Consider the following 22,273-nt stretch of genomic DNA (forward strand, 5'->3'; position numbering starts at 1 on the left):
TAGATCATCTAATATCATTGTCATACTGCTATTGCATTTCCCATCAGTCCCATAAAACAAGTTGGACTCGATGTTTATCTTATGCTGACTAGAGCAACTGGAGCTGGTGTTTTGATTGATTGAATTATGGCTATTGCCATCTAGTTCAAACACTGGTACTTAGGAGCATTGTAGTGGTTGTGAGGTGAATCAGCATTGTTAACAGCACAACAGTCTGATGCTGAGTGAAAGGTTTGCCATTACAATCAATTAAACAATGTTTTGTCCTATGGTGCATAACATAGAAACCTCAGACAATTCCATCAAGTTACAATGATTTCATTAAGCTTGTGGTTTATCATTGTGACCTACCCTCCTATTTGTTAACTTGCAAACAAGCCACTGAGAATTTAACTGTTTTGTCTTTGGTTCTCAAATATTATATAACTGTTTCTGACCATTGTTGCTCTTGCCACTGTATGCTGTAGTTAACAGATTTTTAAAAAGAGCAATTATGAAATAGGCTGTGAATTTAATTAGCATTGTATGAATAAAAATGAGTTTACATTTAAGAAAACACATTTGAAACATAATTTCAACAGACTACTGTGGTACAGATGACTTGTCTTGTGTATATTATTGCAATAGAATTTTGCTCTGTATTTGTAAATATTCTTTGGCAATTTGTATTTAAATGCTATATTTATTTTTCATGTGACAGTGCCATAGGAGAAATGAAATGTATTTGTGGCATGTCCTGTTGTATAAAATACTTCAATTCAAGTCAATAAAAATGATCATGTCCGAAGTAACAAAAGTATCTTAAGTTCTGAAAATCAGTGTTTATTTTAAGCTTGTTTTCACATTACATCAGTTTAATTAAGCAATCTATAGCAGCCTCGATTCCAAAAAGACGTAGAAGACTTCTAAAGCTGCCGGGTGCAGTGTCCACAATCGTTTTGGTTTCAAAATCAAGTGCTGTAGGGGAAAGTTAAGGATTTCATTGTTACCCAAGCTGTTGCAGTACTCATAGCAAGTGTTAATTTATGTTTGGTAATTTATTAATAAATGCCATTTTGTATCATCCACCATTGGTGGGGTGATGTCTTAAGCACCACTTACTGATGTATATTAATGTGACCTATTTAAAATTTTGCATTAAGTACTTCTATTGGTAGCACATGTGCTGATGTGGAACTTGAAAATATTCCATTGAAAATCTGCTGTAGAATCCCACCAGCTCAAATTGACCCTCTGCCAAGTTTTGGAAATGGGAGGGAAAATGTTTGCCAGACAACACAAAAAGGACATATCCTGTCTAGTTGACTGGGACCCACCTCAATCAGAAAGTAGGCCATGAACATCTGTTTAGACGTGGTAAGGGAATTAAAACATGACCTGAATATTTTTCTTTAAAAGGTCACGAAAGATTTTGGTGTTCAACAGAATAAATAAATCCCAGAAGTCAGCTGACTGGCAGCCAATTGTAATGTAACACATTAAGTACAAATATTTGATACACTTATTCTGACAATTAAGGGTTTTGGATTACAACCTAAGTGGAATTTTAAAAAAATATTTACAGGTGTTACTGATTAGATACTTTAGTATGTTGTTGAAGGATTAAACCCCAAAAAGGATCCAAGAGAAATGAAAAAAATGGTGGAAATCCTAAAATATTCTAAACCTGAGCTGTTCAGAAATCTTGATGTGACACAGTCTAATCAACACATTGGTGCTTTTACTTCTGCTTGAAAGGCAAAAACCATACCAATTTACGGTTGCACTTGGAGAATTCAGTCTTTACCTACTCTGGTGAAAATACATTATTTAAACATCCTCAATGTAGAAGAAATATACACAGATCATATTTACCCTCTGCTGGTATTTTTGTCAAGAGATCCAGAACTGGAGTAACAACACCTTCTTCACTTACAAATATTTTCCAGAAAATCTTCAGCTCAATCCTGTAACAAGGTTTAATTTTTTTAGTGAAAATGAGCAGTTGAAATGCACATTATGCATCAGCATTTGTAAAAGACTTGCACCCTTTTAAGGGAAAATGAAGAGGACAAAGTAACAGGCAAAAGACTCAAAATCTAATACGTTTTTAGGTTTCATAAATGGATGATTATCCAGATGGGACTGGGAAAATTAAAACTAGGCACTTTTTATCAAATTCATCCTTTGTGCTTAATTTTTATATTGCATGCAGGATCAACAGAAGGATTGGCAGTTAATGAACTGAGGTGAAAACACATTTTAGAACTATTACAAGGAGAAACTAGATATTACTTAAGGGGTAAAAAGAAATAGGAATTTCTGAAATAGGATAGGAGGTGCATCCTGTGGGGCATAAACCGATTGAAAGCAAAATTTGAAGGTTTTGGTTTCTACAGGAGTACTTTTTGCTTCAATTTGGGTTATATGTAAATACGGATTAATGATATATAGCCTTGTGGCCACTTAAGTATAAGATTATCATGGGTAAGCTCCAACAGAATATATTACAGCAAAAAGAAAATTTGTGCTTGGAATTGGTGCAAAGTAGCTAAATGCTAACTTTGGTTATGGGAATAAAGAATAATTTTATTAACAATAGGGATCTTGATTTGTTAATACAGATCAGTAACTATTGGTTCAAAGATGAAACTGAGTTATGACGACTTTCATATAATAAATGCACTCTACGCAAAAAGCTTTTTTAAAAATGTTGAAATGGTCTCACCCAGGAAGTTTGGAGCATTCCAGTATCAGATATTCAGCACTTGATCCCTCAGGAAGTCTTACTACCTCAGGATATTTCTCCTGCAAAGGCAGAGTTCCACACAAATTGTATAACATTTAAGTATTATTTGAAAAGCAAAATGCAGGTTGCTTTACAAAGTGCATCATATGTAAATTAAATACTAAGTTGGATTATCGCCACTATTTGCTTAGCTTGTAATTAGTAGTCAAATGGGAGACTAGCATGAGAAGCTGATGGTCAGTCCAATTTCATTTTTACAGGCATTTAATGCTAAAACAACATAGTTGCTTTTAGGAAATGGAATAGTAGCCCACCAGTTATCCCTACTGATAAACTTGCTGAGGATGACGATCTGGAACACCTGGTCCATGGATATTAATAGTCATATGGCACCCTTTGAAGTCAAGCACATAACTGTTGAGAATGAGTTAACTGAGGGCCTCTGATCCCCAAATATGAGTTTATTCAACAACATGTTATTTACAGATGGCATTAATATTGCTTATGTTAAGGATACTATTTATAGTTTTCTCCAAAAAGGATTTGACAAGGTTCCATGTGACAGACTGGTGAGAATAGTAAAAACCCGTGGGATACAGGGCTATGTGGCAGGCTGGATCCAACTGTGGCTCAGTGACAGGAATCAAAGAGTAATGATCGACGAATGTTTTTGTGATTGGAAGGTGGTTTCCAGTAGTATAACACAGGGCTCAGTGTTGGGTCCCCTGCTGTTTGTTGTATTCACTAATGATTTGTGCTTAAATGTGAGTGGCATGATTGGAAAATTTGCAAATGCACAAAAATTGGCCGTGTAGTCGATAGTGAAGAGTATAGCTATCAACTCCAGAATGATAGCACTGGCTTGGTTGAGTGGGTGGAAAAGTGGCAAATAGAATTCAACCTAGAGAAGTGTCAATACATTTTGGGAGGGCAAACAAAGCAAGGGAACACTTGGAAAGTGGAAGGATATTGAGAGGGACACAGGAAGCGAGAGACCTTGCATGTCCACAGATCTCTGAAGATAGCAGGACAAATAGGTATTGTGGAAGAAAGGCGTATGGAATGCTTTCTTTTATTGCATAAGGTATATAATGTAATGCTGGAACTGTAATAAACGCTGGTTAGACCATAGCTTAAGTTTTGCATAACCACATTACAGGTAGGACATAATTGCTTTGGAGAGGTGACAGAAGAGGTTTACAAGACCGTTGCCAGGGATGGAAAATTGCACCAATGAGGAAAGATTAGGTAGGCTCAGGTTGTCTTCCTTAGGACAGAGGCAGCTAAGGGATGACTGGATTGAAGAGTAGACAGGGAGGATTTCTTTCCCCCAGTGAAGCTCCCATTAATGGATATGAGGTGTTAACAATTTGAGATTCCCACTTCATGATTTGATTAGTTATAGTCTGTAAGAAAACAACAAAACTTACTAATTCAACATTTAGTCTTTTGCAGCTCTTTGACATTCCCTTTAAACTTTATTGCCCTTTGTTCCCTCTCACTAAATGTAAAAGCTACCAGACCAAGGTTTCAGGTAAGCCCCATAATCTCTCCATTTATGAAAGATTGTGGGATATCTATGTTAAAGTATACAAATTGGTTGGATTACATGCATAATATTCCCAGAAAGCAGCTGTCTTTCCAGAGATATGGACTACTGTGATTTCTGCTCAAGCGGCAGAATCGACAAACATTTACTAAAACTGAAGTCCAAGTTTTCATAGTTTTTCTCTTTTATGAGCAAATCTCCAGTGTCACCAGTGGGTTGGCTTCATTCACCACAATAGAATTTGTTTTCATAGCTTACCCAGTAGATTCCTGAACCTATTTACTGAACCAATCACAGCACAATACAAGATTCTTGTTTGTATTTGAAACAACATAACCACAAAATTTAAGTCCTTAGCCTTTGTGGGGAAGATGACTTCACGGCTAGTGAATCATGTGTTGTTGCTTCTATAATAATGCCAAGTTTGAGAGTAGTTGTAGATTCAAAGGCTTTGCTCAACTCTTGACGCCAGTGTGAACAGTTCCGATCAGTCCTTTCATTCCTACTATGTTCACACAAGAGTATGACACAGGTTTAGCATTTGAACATGCCTTGAACTGAAGGGGTTATCTTTCCAGAGATGTTAACTAAGCTATAACTTCTCATTACTTAGGCCTGACATGTTGAGCTTGGTGTCTGGTCTGACCACAACTTAACATAGTTGACATACAAAGTAATTACTTGTGGTTTGAAAAATACACAGGATATTTGAGTAAAGACAAAGCTGCACTTAGATTATCCTGAAAGTAAAATACCAGGAAGAAAAATGTAACAGCTGGATGCAGCCAATAATGCAGATGTATAGAATACAAAATACATCAAAGCACAACAGTGTACAAGCATACAGGGACATGATTTAGTTAGTTTGTTGAAAATTAGGAGTTACATCGATTGGAATAACAGATAAATGTAAACAGAATACAGTTAAAACAGAGACAACAGATACTAGTAATGTAGATGGTGCCTTATAATAAAGCATACTTATATTGGTATAATCCTGCAGAAGAATTATGTGTATAAAAATCTTGACATTACTGGCCTGTTGTTGTGATTGAAACACAAATTCTTATAAATAAGATGCATGTGGAGAACCATCTTTTCTATGGGAAATGGCATTGTTACGTATGAAGGGAAGGTTCTGAAGTCTACATATATGAACATTTTTAAACCTAACTGATGTGACACAGCTATTACAGACCTACTAATCTGAGAAGTCTTGGATGTAATGAGTTGAAACGGAAGATGGTGCATAATGATATTATCATGAAGGCAGGGGAGGGGTGCTAGCGGGTAAGGGTAGTCTATGAAACATTGAGGTAATTTTAATAATCATGAATACTGTCTTCTATTATTTCAGTCAGGCCCAAAATTTGGGTGCCCAACGTTAGATGCATTGGCTGTGCTAAATTCTCCCTCGGTGTACCTGAACAGGCACCAGAGTGTGACGACTAGGGGAATTTCACAGTAACTTCATTGCAGTATTAAAGTATGCCTACTTGTAGCTATAAATAATAAAGGGATAAAGAGAAAGAGAAGGTTTTGGGGACGATCTTACCGGCTCACCTGCCAGTTGGGCGGGAGGCTGATTATATTATTTAAATTTCCATTTAAATAGAATTAAATATTAATTGTGAATCTGGGACACAATTGTCTGGGTTCACTTGCCTTAGTTAAGGATCATGTATTGTTCTTATCAACGAAGACTTGATATGATGGCCTCGCCAGTAGGACCGGAGGCCATTGAAATAAAACTCTGTTGCGATTCCAATGAGGAAGCACGTGCCCCCTGGAAGGTTAGGTGGGCGTGGGGGGAGGGAAATGGGGGAGCAGCGCTCCTTGGACACTGCCAACCAAGTGCTCAATGGATTGGTGGGGGCGTGCGATATCCAGGTGGATGGGTGGGGGCGCCGATCGGCTGACAAGGCCAGCAATCGCGGGGGGGGGGGGGGGGGTGCAAAAGGTGACTGACAAATCTCTGTTCTGTTGCACAGAATGAGACATATGTGCATGTGCAATTGCACCCTCTATGTGATCAGCCAGATTTCTGGCGAACTTAGGTCTTGCCCCATTCCCTCCCCATGGCAGGAATCAGATTATGGATTTTTTTGCACTAGGTGGCATAACATTTCATTTGTTGAACAGATAGATCTGAAACTCTCCTGTTCGGCACTTAGAATTTTTTTGGTCAAATCATAAATTTGTGGGCGGTACAGTAGTACAGTGGTTAGCACTGCTGCTTCACAGCTTCAGGGACCTGGGTTCAATTCCTGGCTTGGGTCACTATCAGTGTGGAGTTTGCACATTCTCCTCGTGTCTGTGTGGGTTTCCTCTGGGTGCTCTGGTTTCCTCCCACCTCCCACAGTTCAAAGAGGTGCAGGTTAAGTTGATTGGCCATGCTAAAATTGCTCCTTCATGTCCTGAGATGCACAGGTTAGAGGGATTAGCACGACCATTAGCATGCATAGGTTAGAGGGATTAGAGGGTAAATGTATAGGGAAATTGGGGTAGGGTCTGGGTGGGATTGTGGTCAGTGCAGACTCGATGGACCAGATGGCCTCCTTCTGCATTGTAGGGTTTCTATGATTTCACTGCTTTTGTCTGAGGGTAACAGGCATACTAGGAGCCTCATATCAAGTTTAATTAAATGTTCCCATTATTTTGCATTAAAGAATGTCTTCTTTCCCAAATAACTTTGCCTGAGAAAGTTTAATCCTTTGTGTTCTTTGGTAACATTTTGAAAAGACTGAATCCTATTCCTCAGATTAGCATTTTGCCTGAGCTGTGGAATCTAGAACCATATGTTTCAATGTCAAGTTTGCCTTATTTATAAGCAGGCAGCATCAATCATAAACATCTGGGTTTGCAAAATATTACACTGAATAGATAATATTTTAATTTTGAAGTTTATCACAAACTGTACATAACATACTTCATCATTAATGTAATCAACTTTTTTAAGGAGTAAGCACATAAATGACCAAGATCATTATGTTGGCTCTGATAAAATTAAATCCAGATGATCTGGGGAGACCATGGTAAACTTAAATTAACTGCTGAGCTGAATACTGAATTCTCAGTCTCATTTCCAGCTTTAAATGTGATCTTCGGCCAAATTCCAACAAAGCCCTTTGCAATAAAACCGGCTATAAGCAATTTCTTAATGTAAAGTTGCATTTTTTGTTTCATGGAAGTTAGTCAGTAAATGAATAGCCTAATTACCTAATGAACTACCTAATTACACAAATTAGTAATACTGGTGGACTTCTGTTTATTGAGAGATATATTTATGAAATTCATCTGAAATTAGTTTTTCAACATTAGTCAACTTTGTTGAAGAAAAAGTTTGTAGTGATTTTGTAGTTCTAATCCATTGCATGTCTAAATAAAATATTGATTAGTAGATCATTTTAAGATTATCTGTTCATAAAGTAATTTAAAGTTTATTCATTAGTCACAAGTAGACTTACAATGAAGTTACTGTGGAATTCGTCATGTCACCACACTCCGGTGCCTATTTGGGTCAATGCACCTAACCAGCACATCTTTCAGACTGTGGGAGGAAACCGGAGCACCCAGAGGAAACTCACGCAGACACGGGGAGAATGTGCAAACTCTACACAGACAGAGACCCAAGCCGGGAATCAAACCCAGGTCCTCGTGGAATGAGGCAGCAGTGCTAACCACTGCCACTGTGCCACCCATAAACTTGAACTGATTATGTCATGTCTGAAGCTCCTTTAGTGGGACCAACCTACCTCATTATTTAGCAACCACGCTGAGTCACTGGGCCCGATTTTACAAAAAATCATGATAAATTCAGGCGTCGGGCCTGTAATGCGATCTGCACCTGAAAACGAGCAGATTGTGCCTTTACCAACACCCGATTCGGGCGCGCATCCAGTCTGCGCCCCAATCGGGTGGCCTGACGATTAACATGCATTTAAATCGATTTAATGAATCACGCGCCTATCTCTACCGCCAAATCCCACTTTACCGTCTTTGGATCCGTTCCGGATCCGCGCTAAAATCAACCTGCAGGGGAACCTCCCGTGATCCGAATCGCCTGGAAGGCAGACACCCCCTGGCAGACCTGTCCCCGTGATTGGACCCCCGCCTGGGAGCCATGCCCCCCTCAGCAGACACCCCCGGCGATCGGACCCCCCCCGGAAGGCAAGCCCCCCTCGGCACACCATTCCCCCCAGTGATCGGACCCCTCCCCCCCCGCCCCGGGAAGGCAGGCCCCCCTCCGCAGACCTCTGCCTCCGCAATCGGAACCCCACCCCCCACCCCCACCACCACCAGACACCACCTCTGGGAGGCAGTCCCCCTCCCCAATGGTCAGACACCCCCCTGGGAGGCAGCAAGGGCCAGCCTCCTGGGGGTTTGACCATGATGGGGGGGGGCTGCCTCCCAGGGGGGTCTGACCATGGGTGGGGGGTGGGGTGTGTGTGTGTGGGGGGGGTGGTCTGCCGGAGGGACCTGCCTCCTGGGGGGGAGGGTTGCCTCCCGGGGGGGATCAATTGCGGCTCATCCTCCCCCCCATCCACCCCCGTCTCTCTCTGTTTTGCCTTTCGCACCCAGGCCTGCTGTTTCAGATTTTTTTTTGAACTAAGTCCCGCACACAGCGCGGACCGGACCGGACCAGAGCCAGCAAAAAGTGTATGGACGCACTGGGACGAGGATTCCGCACTCGGATCCATTTTACATCTGGATCCGGCCCCTAGCCTCCAATTGGTAAAATCGGACCCACTGGGACCCAATTTTACCATTTTGATTCTAAGTGCTGGGTGGACTTGAAACTGGGGGAGTTTCAGATCCAACTTTTATATCCATTCTCAGGCACTCCCATATGCACTCTGCCTAAAAAAAACCCCAGAAATTCTGAATTGCGCTGCATAAGCCTGTGGGCAAGGCACAAAATCCTGCAGCTCCAAAGGGCGCCTCCAACTGTGCACGTGCAGGAAAAAGCGATAGAATGCGGCTCCCCTGCCACGTCGCTCCTGGACCGGATAATGCTTCTCCCTGACCCCACAGACATCGCTCCACCTCCACAACATTACTGACTCCCTTATTCCCTCCAACCTCAATCACCCAGACTATTGTGGGCCCTCCCCCCCTTCCCACTCACTGTTCTCAGGCAGAGTGGCAGCGGACCCTGCTTATTGATTTCAGGCAGGCTGGCAGCGGACTCCCCCTTTCATCACCCCACCAATCTCAAGCAGAGAGCTGTTGGACCCACACCCCCGCCCCATACTGATCTCTAGCAGAGAGCTGTCGGATCCACCCTCTCACCTCGCCCCATGATCTCAAGCAGAGAGCCGTCAGATGTTTGGCACTTACCTCCTCATTAACTGGAGTGCCCAAATCAGACTCTTGTGGAGCATGTCTGTTTCTGGATGGATGAAGTACCATTAAAGTTGGGCGTGCACCCAATTAAGTCAATTTAAATGTATGCAAAGACATTTAAATGGCTGTCGCACCTGCTTTGGGCGTGGTCCCGATTGTGGCCATTTTCAGGCCTTGGTAAAGAGGAAGCCAGTGTGGAGGCAGGCACGGATCACGCTACTCACCTCATGCCCGACATTGCCAAATTTTTGGGCCCGAAAGCAGGCGCAACTTGATGGTAAAATCGGGCTCTCAGAATCAGACAGCACCGATAAAGGCCAACAGATCCGAGCAGCTAGAAATACTCAGGTCAGGCAGCGTCCATAGAGTGAAACCGAATTAAAGTTTCAGGTCAATGACACTTTATCAGAACTCAAGCCTGTGCCAGATGTCATCTATGACAGTGACTATTAGCAAAAAAGATTCAAGATATCCAACAGTCCCAGAGAACCAGCAAGTAAACATTATACCAAATGGTGCATATGGAGAAGTAATAAAACAAAAATCCTTCAATGCTCAGATGATACAATCTTATTAGCCACTCTCCCACTTCTAGATGCTAACTTGTGCTGGAGGCCAAAATAAAAACAGATGAAAAAAAGGCTAACTTTCACTGTGCTGCAAAGCCTTCCTTTAGTCAAAAACTTATCAAGTCCCTTTTTCAAGAACTGCTTTGCATTTCCATTTTCCCCATTTGCTGGTAGACTTTTTGCAGTAACTTCATTACAAAGTTAATGCAAGCCTACTTCATGACACCAATAAACTTTAAAACTTTAAACTTTTTAGGGTTCCTTAAATGGAAAAAGAAACTTGCACTTAAGAGAAACAAACTTACGTCTCACCTAACTCTGTCTATGATTTTTACAGGCATGTCCTCCAATTCTAATGTAAGCACCACCATCCATTTTGAATATCATTGCTAATACTACCTTTCAAAATTTAAATAATTTTAAATCATTCTTTCCTAAATCAATGTTCCTTGAAAGTAAATAACCACAATTCTCAAATCCTATCCTCAGAATTAAAAGACTTAAATATCATCCAGTTTTCTTTTCATGGGATCTGGGGAGTTGACAGGTGCTTTCTTGTGCCTGCTTACTTATTCTTCTGGGTGGGTTTGGCAAGCACTATGGAAAAATACTTGATGAGCTGCTGGAATGTATCTTGTAAATGGTACATACTAAATCCACTGTACCTGTGATGGAGGGAGAGAATGTTGAAGGTGGTGGAGAGGGTGGCAATCAAATGGGCTAAAGTCCACTAGGATACCATATGGCCAGAACTCTACCCCCTCCCTGCCCCAGAATTGGGACGGGTGAGGATCATAGAACGGCATTCTCCGTTGGCCTCGGGCGGGCGAGGTGGTAAAATTCCAGCATATGTGTCTATGATAAAGATAACCTATTCCTTCTATCCTCAGTCCCTCCCATTTCTCATCTACATGCTAAGTGAAATCTTTTGAGAAACAGCAACAGTCAGTTTTTACTTGTATACTGATGACATCCAGCTCTGCCTCATCACCACCTCTTTTGACCCCACTATTTTCTCTAATTTGACAGATTGATCCACTGGCATCCAGTACTGGACAAGTAGAAACTGTCTCCAATTAAAAATTGGGAAACTGAAACTTTCGTCTTGCGTCCCCACTACGTTATGTTATGTAGTTGTAGACTCCATGGCAACTGTTTGACACTGAATCAACTGCTTGAACCTGGGTATCAACTCTAATCAATAGAAATGTTTCTGACCACATATCCATGTTATCACTAAGATAATCTATTTCCACCTCTGTAACATCGCCCAACTTTGCTACTGCTTCAGTTCATCAGTTGATGAAACCATCATTTGTGCCTTTGTTACCTCTAGACTTAGTTTAAACCAAATTGGACATGGGCATCATTGGCTAGACGTGCATTTATTGTCCATCCCTAAATGCCCTTGAGAAGGTGGTGGTGGGCTGCTTTTTTGGACCACTGCAGTCTTTGTAGTGAAGGTATACTCAGTGCTGTTAGAGAGGGAATTCCAGGATTTTGATCCAGTGACAGTGAAGGAATGTCTATATAGTTCCAAGTCAGAATGGTTTGTGGTCTGAAGAATAACATGCAAGTGGTGGTGTTCCCATGTGTCTGCTACCTTTCTAGATAGCAGTGGTTGTGGTTTTGGGAGATGCTGCCTGAGTCTTGGTAAGTTTCTGCAGTCATCTTGTAGATGGAACACACTGCTGCCACTTTTTTTTTTATTAGTGTCACAAGTAGGCTTACATTAACACTGCAATGAAGTTACTGTGAAAATCCCTTAGTCGCCACATTCCGCACGTGTTCCGGTATACTGAGGGAGAATTTAGCATAGCCAATGCATCTAACCAGCACGTCTTTTGGATTGGGGGAGGAACTTAAGAGGAGCCCCATGCAGACATGAACAGAATGTGCAGATTCCACACAGATCGTGACCCAAGCCAGGAATTGGTCCCTGGCGCTGTGAGGCAGCAGTGCTAACAACTGTGCCACCGTGCTGCCCTATTTATATGGTTCAGTTCAGATTCTGGTTAATGGCAACTCCCATGATGTTGATAATGAGGAACTCAGAATGGCAATGCCAAGGGCAATGGTTAGATTCTCTCAGAGCTGGTCATTGCCTGGCATTTATGTGGCACGAATGTCACTTGCCACTTGTCAGCCCAAGCCTGGCTAATGCTCATATCTGGTATTGAGACATGAACCTTCAGTATCTGAAGCAATCAAATAAAAACTCCTTTAAAAATTCAAAGGCTAAATTTAGGAATCCTCTTCTGGCCCTCCTAAAATATCAATAAAAAAGCATTTTTAAACTTGCTAATTATGAATTAACAACTGACATTCTTATTTTGAGGACTTTCATCCACATGAATGGAGATTATCCAAGAACCCTTAATATACATAATAGTGAAGAATGTAATTTTTTATAGTCAAACCATGGGATTGGATTTGTGTGCAAGATATTATAGAAACTTTTAAAATAAAACCCCAGCAATACACAGGAAATTGAGTATGACCAAGGAAAGTTATATAATTTTGTTCCATCTACACAAAACATGATAAACTGAATACAACAACAGAAAATCAGGTGGCTTATTCACTTTCAAATAATTCGTCAAATATAAAAAATACTTATAGATCTGGCATAAATAGCAGATTTCAGATTTGACTGTGCATCACTCAAGTATGTCAATTCTTTAAATAGTCACTAGATGGCAGAGTGTAAATGGTTTATACAAAAAGGAGCATTATAAAAAGATTGAAATCAGAAACATGGGGCGGGGGGGGTGATCTTACTGGTTCTTCATGGTGGTCAATCAGCGTGGTGAGGTCGCAAGGTTGCGAGAGGGACAGTAAACTGGGTTTGCATCTGACTTCTTGCGTCTCTCAATCTTCCTGGCCCTGGATTGCTGACGTGATCAACTTCACACTCAGGAAGCCAGAGGATGGGGGAGGGGGGGTGCATATCTGAAGGATAGGTTGCGGTGGGGGTGATATCGAAGGGGGTGGGGTGGATGACAGAACTTCAGTGTTCTATGTACGCTTTACAAAGAACACTGAGGGATCCACACCTGCTATGAGCAACCATCTTTCCAGCGAGAATAGACTGTCCACTTTCCTTACTGGAGTGAATCACATTTTGTCTCTTTTATTTGCATTAAGTGGCATAAGACATGTCTGAAAGCTTGTCAAAAAAATCAGCACGGTTCCCATTTTCAGACAAGTTAGGAACTTCGAATTTATTTTTTAAATTTTGATATAGATACATGCAGAATATTTTAAAAATGGAACTATGATGGATGGATTATTGTCTGTGTTGTGATTGATTTGACAAATGAGGATTAGTGAATATCGCAAATTAATTTCAGTCAATTTCACAAGTGGAAATATAATCAACAGATTTTGCAGTCAGTGGTGAACTAACAATGCTTATTCACAGTCTTTGAATGGCCTTTATGGTAGAAGTTGCGGCGATTAGACACAGCTTCCATAAAGTATCTGGGATGCATGTGAACAGAGCAAGCAATGGTGAGTCGCCTTAATCTAACAATCTGAAGAATCCTCACTATGACAGGATCTGAATGTTGGAGTATAAGGTAGAATATTTACTTCAATGTCAGTCAAATTATACAGAAAATGAAATGCAGAGAGACATAAAAATTGGATTAAGAGAGAAATAGAAAAAATACTTTAAAAAATATCTAATAATTAAAATCTGAAAAATAAGACTTCACATTTTTAAAGTAAATTTTCAGCTTCATTTTAATCTGAAAGCATAGGCCCTAGTTCTTGTACACCTCTATCAAGTATAATTAGTTAAGAGCAATCTGCTTTTTATATAACTGGACTGGCTCCCCTTCATTAACTCAAACCTCTTCCAAATGCCTGTTAAATTTCTACAGGGAAATTTGGAGATAATTAACTTTGATGTCCTGCTTTTTAACTTCCTCCCTATCTCTTTAGTTGAGGTCTGTCGGACCTCAATACTTGCCATATGTCGTTGATACGTACTTGTATCACAACTTCTCATTTACTCCTTTCCCCTGCCGCTTCTCTATGATGTCTTTTACCCTTGCACCAGGAAGGCAATGCACCATGTGAGATTAATACCATAATAATTACAGAAACAGAAGTCTGTCCCCTAATTATGGAAATTCCTAAAAAATACTTTTTTCTACATTTTGCTGTAACCCCTGGGAAATCCATGCCCAATGATGCCATCGTTTGCATTGCACTCTTTTAGTTGTCTTCACATCTAGCTGTTTCTAATGCTGAGTACTGGTCTGAGAGAGCAAAACCCTAAAGACTACTGGACTTCCTACTTTTCCAGCTGGCTAAACATCTACTATCCTGAACTATTTCTTCCTGTGGTGACCACCTCCTGGGACATTTCATCTAGGAAATTCTCAGCATCTGTGATGCTTTGCAAAGCCCCTCAAGCACAGAAAACCAGTTACTTGAGCATAAGCAGCTGGGAGACATTTTCTATACACATAGTCTCCCAAGACAAGTCTTAGTTAAAAAAAAGTCTAACCAAAAAAAAATGAAATTTCTCAATTGTTACTCATCTTGTGACATCAAATTTATGGAACAGGAAAGTATTTTTTCCAGTTAACTTTAAATATACACAAATGTTGTTTACAGGATATTGGTTAGGTAGCAGTGGATTATAAAGCAGACAATTCAGTTGGTGTCATAAACCATACAAGGAAATATTAACTTGTTTGTTTATTTGTCATCCACTCCTTAAAGAAATGAACACCTTGAAATCTTCAACCCATCTTACAATTCTGGATCCCACATCCAGTCTCCCTTTCCTAGCTGTCCACTGGACACAACTGATCACTTTCATAAACTTGCAACTTAATCCTACAAGTCTGATTTTCAACTAACTACATCAAAATGGCACTAACCCAAAATATAAGCAACTTTATCTATGGCCAGAAGTCAAATAAAAGTAAGGAAGTCATTCAGTTATTAATGACTGGCTGGAATAAGAAAAAAGCTCAAATGATTTACATCCCCAGACGTCTGGGGGGGAAGTGGGGGGAGGGGGGAGATGGATCTCTCGTACTTGGGCACATCATTATTTTTGACTTTGATCGTCACCTTTTGAAAGGTTTTTGTGTCTGTGGAATTGGGCCAAGTCATTTAAATAAACATATTTGAGTAGCTTCCCTTATTTATGCACAGTTGGTAACAACAGGCATAGACTTGACATGAAGACCCAAAATATAAGCAAATTTATCTATGGCCAGAGTTCTTGTTACCTTCTCATCATTTCCACAGTGTTTAACATGATAGGTATTGAGGAGACAGGTTTATCACAACCAATCTCTTTGATCAGGCTTTCCCATTTCCTGACTCAGTGTTAGCTCTCCTACCATCTCACTGTGTACAGCAGTGGGGACCAGGGTTCACATGAAGCTGCACATGTGCACGGCTGCTATATAAAAAATAAACAGACCACATTCTGAAACAACTGGCAATGCACAACAACTGAAACTTGAGAGTAACATTGTTGGGGATGATTTTTGCCTTAAAAGTGCTATGTAACTAGAAGTTATTGCATCTTGAAATGCTGTTGAGTGGAATCTTTTAACCTTAAGATTGTGAAAGGAGTAAATTTTCACATTGCTGAACATAAAGTTTAAAAGTTCTCACATATCACAAGAGAAGCATTTCCTTCGAAAGGGACACAATGGTCTAAACGCTCGCGTGATAATGCAAAAGGAGCAAAAGCAACTTGTGGAAAGGAAAACTGAATTTTCAAAAAGGCTGATTTGTTACTTATTTATTTTGTATGACTGCCCAAAATCAATTTCAATGCCAGCCTTCAGGCCGTTTAATTCTTTAAAGTAAAATTTAAAATAAACTCCATTACTTTCCCAATGACAATTTCTTACTAAAGAAACCTTTCTTCTGGGAGAACAACCATGTACTTTGCTATGTCCATCATCAGTATTGTTCTCAGGTACATCAGCATGAAACATCGTTTAAGAAGATTACCCTTTTTTTAATCCAAGATAGAGGAACTTCCTTTTGCTTCAATCTAACAGCCTAACTCAGAACAGAAATTGCACAACTGAGATTCCTATGACTCAAAAATGCCCTTTCAATTGGGAATCAGCCACCCAAATAGACTGTTTAGCAAGTTTCTCCTGACTCCAAATTAGGCTGGCTTTTTTTTTGAATTGCCAACTTGGATCAAAACAAATTTCAGAAGTGAACTCTGCCAATTTCCAGGTAATTCATTATGCACAGTACTTGAAATGAAAATTGGCAGGGTTATAGGGAAAGAGCAGGGGACTGAAACTGATTAGCTAGTTCATTCAAAGAGGTGATACAACCATAAGGGCCAAATACCCTCCTTCTTTGCTATAGGATTTTACAAAGCATGATGACAAAACAGCTCAAGCTACCCATAATTCTGTTTATACAGTTAAGAAGTTCAAACATTGCTGTTTCTGGATGGCTTTAGCTTAAATTCTAATTATATTTACACAAAAATGCTTCAGCTACTAAACTACTGGATGATTTTTTGCTTTAACTCAGCTTTTTAAGATAAGATCAAATTTACTGGAAATTTTAGTCTCTCACCATGGAAGGGACCATTTTGATTTATGTGATCAATATCCCACACCTATTATTTACGCACTCTTCCACTGGAGAAAAGTATTTCATGTAGCATATGGAATATAACATACAAAAATGTGAGGTTATGCACTTTGATAAGAAGACTATGGTAAGAAGAATAAAGGAGTTGAATATTATTTAAATGGAGAAAGAATGAAGAAAATTGGAGCACAGAGAGATTGGGAGTCCTCATGCATAAATCACAAAAAGCCAGCATGCAAGTTCAGCAGGCAATTGGGAAAGCAAATGCAATATTGGCCTTTATTTCAAAGGGAATGGTGTATAAAAATAGAGAAATATTGCTAAAACTATACAAGGCACTAGTTAGACTGCACCTGGAATACTATGAACAGTTTTAGTCTCCTTATCTAGGAATCTAGCATTGAGGCAATTCATAAGGTTAATCCTGGGGATGGAGGGATTTCTTGAGGGAGGTTAAGTAGGCTGGGCCTGTACTCATTGGAGTTTAGGAGACTGTGACATTACTGAGACAAATAGGATTCTAAGGGGGCTTGACAGGGCAGATTTTGAGAGGATGTTTCCTCTTGTGGGAGAGTCTAGGACCCAGAAGGCATAATCTCAGAATAAGGGGTTGTCCATTTAAAACAGAGATTAGTAAGAATTTCTTCACTCGGAGGGTAGTGAATCTGTGGAATTCTTTACCGCAGAGAGCTGTGGAAGCTGGGTCGTTAAGTATGTTCAAGGCTGGGATAAACAGATTTTTAACCAATAAGAGAATCAAGATTTATGGGAATAAGGTATGAAAGTGGAGTTGAGGATTATGATAAATTGAATAGTGGAGCAGACACAATGGGCTGAATGGCCTACTTCTCCTACATCTTATGGTCTTATAGCATACCACACTAACAGATAACACTCTGTGGTAGCTCTATCCTAGACATTCAATGCCTAATAGTTAAGTAATGATTGCCTCTTGATTTGTATTTCTCCACAAATTTATCTAGGAATGATCCCTTCATTTCTTTTTTCTTAACTTTAAAGTTACTTAGGCAAACCTCGCTTTAAAAAAAGTGCAGGCCATCTGCTTTTAACTTTTGTCACTTCTGAAACTCTTCAGATGCATGTTAGTTCCTGGCTATGATAGACTAAACTTAACAAAGTCTACAAGAAGTGCTTGGCCTCAAGGACTAAGCAGTTGTGGTAATGTATTGTGGTTCTTTTGTGTTTAAACACTTTATTTCTGTTAGCTGCCTTTGTTTCAGTATTCCCTAACTACTCAATAGTATCAGTTGCAGGAAATGAATATGTGCAGCAATGTGTTCTTTCTGCTGTTTTTACACCAGGGGCCAGCTTTATTAATGGCAGAAAGAAACTTAAAACTAAACGCAAGGAAGGTTCTACTATAAAAATATGCCCTTTGATTTTCCAAAAGTTTCACCTTGTTCCATTTCATGACTTTTTTCTGCTACAACAGAATTAATAACATTAACGTGAAAAGCGTGACTTCAAAAAAAACTTGGATTCATATCCATTTTCTCAAAGGTTTTGCCAAGCCACTATAAAATCATATCAGCTGATAATTAAAGATGCTTCATGTTAGCTCTGCAGTGCAATGAAACACAAATATTTATTTTGTCAGTGTAAAAGAATGTGGCTGACATGTACAATAGCCACTGCATTTTCAAAAATTTTCCAGCTGAGCCTTGTTATCCGAAGGACCAAAACTTTCCATCCTCCAAGCAGGCTTTTTGTTTCTCCAGTAATCCTGACTTTGATTCTTTACTACAACCAATTCTCTTTTACCCCAGGGGCCCAGGCTGTTACATACTCAGGGAATACGCCAGCTCATTCTTTAAGGAAGTGTACAAAGTGTGCGTGTGACTGGTGGGAGGGGGAGCTGGTAAGTTCACTCCTCTTGCTTTCTTAAAACTTATTTTTGCAGTGGCTGTTTTTAACATCAATGCTGAAGTCAAATAAAAGTAAGGAAGTCATTCAGTTATTAATGACTGGCTGGAATAAGAGCTCAAATGATTTACATCCCCAGACGTCTGGGGGGGAAGTGGGGGGAGGGGGGAGATGGATCTCTCGTACTTGGGCACATCATTATTTTTGACTTTGATCGTCACCTTTTGAAAGGTTTTTGTGTCTGTGGAATTGGGCCAAGTCATTTAAATAAATATATTTGAGTAGCTTCCCTTATTTATGCACAGTTGGTAACAACAGGCATAGACTTGACATGAAGTCCTGGACTGTCAGCGGTCATGTTAGTCGGGTATTTGCACCATACGGAACCAAAGTCTTGAAGAGTACTTATATGAAGAAACTATTTTTTACACAAGAGAACTATCACAAGATTCCGGTTGAATAACATGGAAATATAAAAATTAATTATAATTTTGTAATAGACATCTTCATTTTATCCCACCAATTTCTTCATGAGAAGGCTAGTATTTATTGCCCACCCTTAATTGTCCTTTAGAAAGTGGCGGTGAGCCATTGACTTGAGCTGCTGCAGTCTGCATTAGGGTCAGGAGTCACGAGGGCCAGAATGGGTAAGTATGAGGCAGTCACTCTTGGAGACCACTAATACTGGACACCATTGTGATTGGGTAAGAATGATGTCATCACACACAGAGAACATGTCATCATGGAGGAAGCTCCATTGTGGTTTGCAATGGAAAAGGTCCAATTGCAAGTATGTGAGGTGGGGAAAGGGAGTAGGTGAGGTGGATGAGGGTGGGGGCAGAGATTGGAAAGATGAAAACCAACCTCAGTTTTCTGCGTCTCAGTCAGTGTGAGGATTCTGCGATGGGGCAAGGAATGAACACAGGCCCCTGCCAGTACTTCACTAAGGTACTAAGGTACAAAATACCAGACAAAAAGCTATCCAATACTGGACAATGGCCAGTTTGATATAAAACCAGAAAATAGTCACCACAGGTAAGCGTCCTTCTTGCTGGGTCACTTTAATTACATCAATTAGAAGGCAGGTCAGGGAATCATTCCCCTGCAAACAGATTCTGATCTGCAGAGAAGGATTCATTCCCAAGATACTACACAAGAGAATTGCACATTTGCATCCTTGGTTTATGGTGAGGCTTATCCAAGATTAACCATCTCCAAACAGTTTTGGCTGATCTAAACTTGCATTGCACCTTGATTGACACTGACGCTCTATTTATTTGGAAACAAAAATTTCCTGAACATTCTTTCGAGAAGCTGGCACCCTTCTCAGGCTATTGGCAATATTTATAATGAAGGTGACAGGAGTCTCCCTCACTGGTTGGAGAGCCGGCGAAAGCCACTTAACTGGATGGCACAGGTCTTCCCTTGGATGGAGGATCCTGGGGAGAAGTCCCAACTGCCAAGAGCTGCTGGCCTATCTGTATGTCAGTGCTTCCTGGGAGGTGATGGTTGTTACCAGTATGACACCCATTCAAGGCCTAATATTGTTGTTGTAACACAGGCCATGGCATGTAGGGGGTTTGTCACTGGGGATAGGAGAGGTTGCTGAGGAGAATGGGGGACCGCTGACATGGCAGCTGGGAGGGAATTGGTACAGAGGGAGGGGTTGGGGGAACACTAGGGAGGGAGGGGCAACCACTACAGAAGGAGAGGGATCACTAGGGAGAGCAGAGCGACGCCAGGAAGGGAGGAAGGCAGGACCATCGAGGAGGGGGAGGAAGGGGAAATGGAAGTGGAGAACCGCTAGGGAGCAGGGGGACCACTAGGGAGGGAGGGAGAAATCACTTGTGGGGGGTGAAATCACTTGGTGGAAATTGCTCGGGGGGGGAAATATCACTCGGGAGAGGAAATTACTTGTGCAACTTAATTGGCCTGTTCTCTGTCGCTGCCAAGTCCTGCCCTTCAAAATCCTTGGTATTCTCCTAATCAATTGTTCCCACCACAAACAGGACCAACCTCTCCCTCACCTACTGGGCTCCCTAGAGGATCTACCTTGGCATTTCTCCTGGCACAGGTGGGCACAGTCATGTTGGCACTGCCCCATGCCAATGCCAGGGGCATATGCCTTTCCCCCGGGACCATACTTATCTTGATCCCCCCAGCGGGATCCCCTTGATTGTTTCCCGTCCTCTCAGAACTGTTGTGAACCTCACGTTGGAGGAATCATGTGGCAGAGAGGCCCTTAAATAGTGTTAAAATGAATTTAGAAGTATTTAAACATAGAAAATAGGAGCAAGAGCAGGCTGTTTGGCCCTTCGAGCCTGCTCCACCATTCATTATGATTATAGCTAATCATTCAGTTCAATTGCCTAATCCCGCCTTCCCGTATATCCTTTGTTCCCTTTGCCCCAAGTTAGTTCTAACTCCTTCTTGAAAATGTGCAATGTTTTGGCTCCAACTGCTTTCTGCGGTAGTGAATTTCACAGGCTCACCATTCTCTGGATAAGAAATTTCTCCTCATCTTTGTCCTTAATGGTCTACCCTGTATCCTCAGACTGTGACCCTTTCCCCCGCCCCCCCAGCTCTGGACTCCCCTGCCATCAGGAACATCCTTTCTGCATCTACCCTCTCTAGTCCTGTTAGAATTTCTATGAGACCTTCCTCTTCCTTCTGAACTCCAATGAATATAATCCTAACCAAGTCAAGCTCTCTCCTCATACATTAATCCACCATCCTAGGAATCAGTCTGGTAAACTGTCACTGCATACTCTCTGTAGCAAGAACATTGTTCCTCAGATAAGAAGACTAAAACTGCACACAATAATCCAGGTGTAGACTTACCTAGGCCCTGTTTAACTGTATAAAATGGAAAGAAGAATTCATTTAAAGCTATTCAACACTACGTTGCTTCTTAGGAAAGTACGAATTTCAAAGCCTCACAATATGCTTTCATAATCTCATCTTAAATGAAAAAAAATTCAGCTTTTTGCTGAAATGGATCATTATAGCCACCTCCACTCTCCTGAATCCATGCCTGCTGGTTAGAGTTTGTAATTACTTGAGTTTAGTTTAACTGTACCCCTTAGAATGTTCAAAACTATGATATGTTCTCCCACAGTCACTTTTTCTTTTGTGTAAACATTCCTAGTTTCAGGGAGGAATTCTCACATTTTGAGACTAAGGGCTGAATTCTTCCAAACCCCGCTGGTGTGCTTGATGCTAAGTGTGAGGGAAGCATATGGTGAGAGCCCCAGAAATTGTTTTCACATTGGCGTGAACTCATAGTGGGATCTCCCACTAGTAACAGCCTTCATGGCAGGTCAGAAACCCTGCCAACAGCTGGCGTGAAGATGTTGGGACTCACCTGAACAATGGGGGCTGCATCCAGAGTTTGGGAGACAGGCTGCCTGGACCACCACAGCACTGGGTAGGGACAGCATCTGTAGGTGAACCTTCCAGATTCAGTATGGTGGAAGGGCTTCACCTTCCAGCCTCAGAGTGTTGCTGGAAATCCATCTTTATTTTCAGGGAGTCTATCTTCCCATCCTGGAGCGCTCCCAAAAATCCACCTTCATTTTCAGAAAATCCACCTTC

The 22,273-nt window shown here is 40.9% G+C and overlaps 2 protein-coding genes across 4 annotated transcripts in view; one reads left to right on the forward strand and one right to left on the reverse strand.

Moving 5' to 3' along the window:
* Positions 1–826: 826 nt before the first annotated feature.
* The window catches only part of cenpp (centromere protein P), a 253,450-nt gene continuing 232,003 nt past the window's right edge, over positions 827–22,273 (reverse strand). For both annotated transcript variants that reach the window (XM_080181798.1, XM_080181799.1), the window contains exons 7-9: positions 2,708–2,787; positions 1,855–1,946; positions 827–957 (exon numbers count right to left, since the gene is read on the reverse strand). In XM_080181798.1, coding sequence (XP_080037924.1) covers positions 845–957; positions 1,855–1,946; positions 2,708–2,787 — 285 coding nt within the window. In that variant the 3' untranslated portion in view covers positions 827–844. The remainder of the gene's footprint in view (positions 958–1,854; positions 1,947–2,707; positions 2,788–22,273) is intronic.
* ecm2 (extracellular matrix protein 2, female organ and adipocyte specific) overlaps positions 17,461–22,273 on the forward strand; it is a 34,348-nt gene continuing 29,535 nt past the window's right edge. For both annotated transcript variants that reach the window (XM_080181788.1, XM_080181789.1), the window contains exons 1-2: positions 17,461–17,571; positions 18,583–18,674. The gene's annotated coding sequence lies outside the window, so the exon portion shown is untranslated. The remainder of the gene's footprint in view (positions 17,572–18,582; positions 18,675–22,273) is intronic.

This window comes from Carcharhinus amblyrhynchos, chromosome 3 (genome assembly GCF_965287045.1).
Source record: "Carcharhinus amblyrhynchos chromosome 3, sCarAmb.v2.hapA, whole genome shotgun sequence".
NCBI lineage: Eukaryota > Metazoa > Chordata > Chondrichthyes > Carcharhiniformes > Carcharhinidae > Carcharhinus > Carcharhinus amblyrhynchos.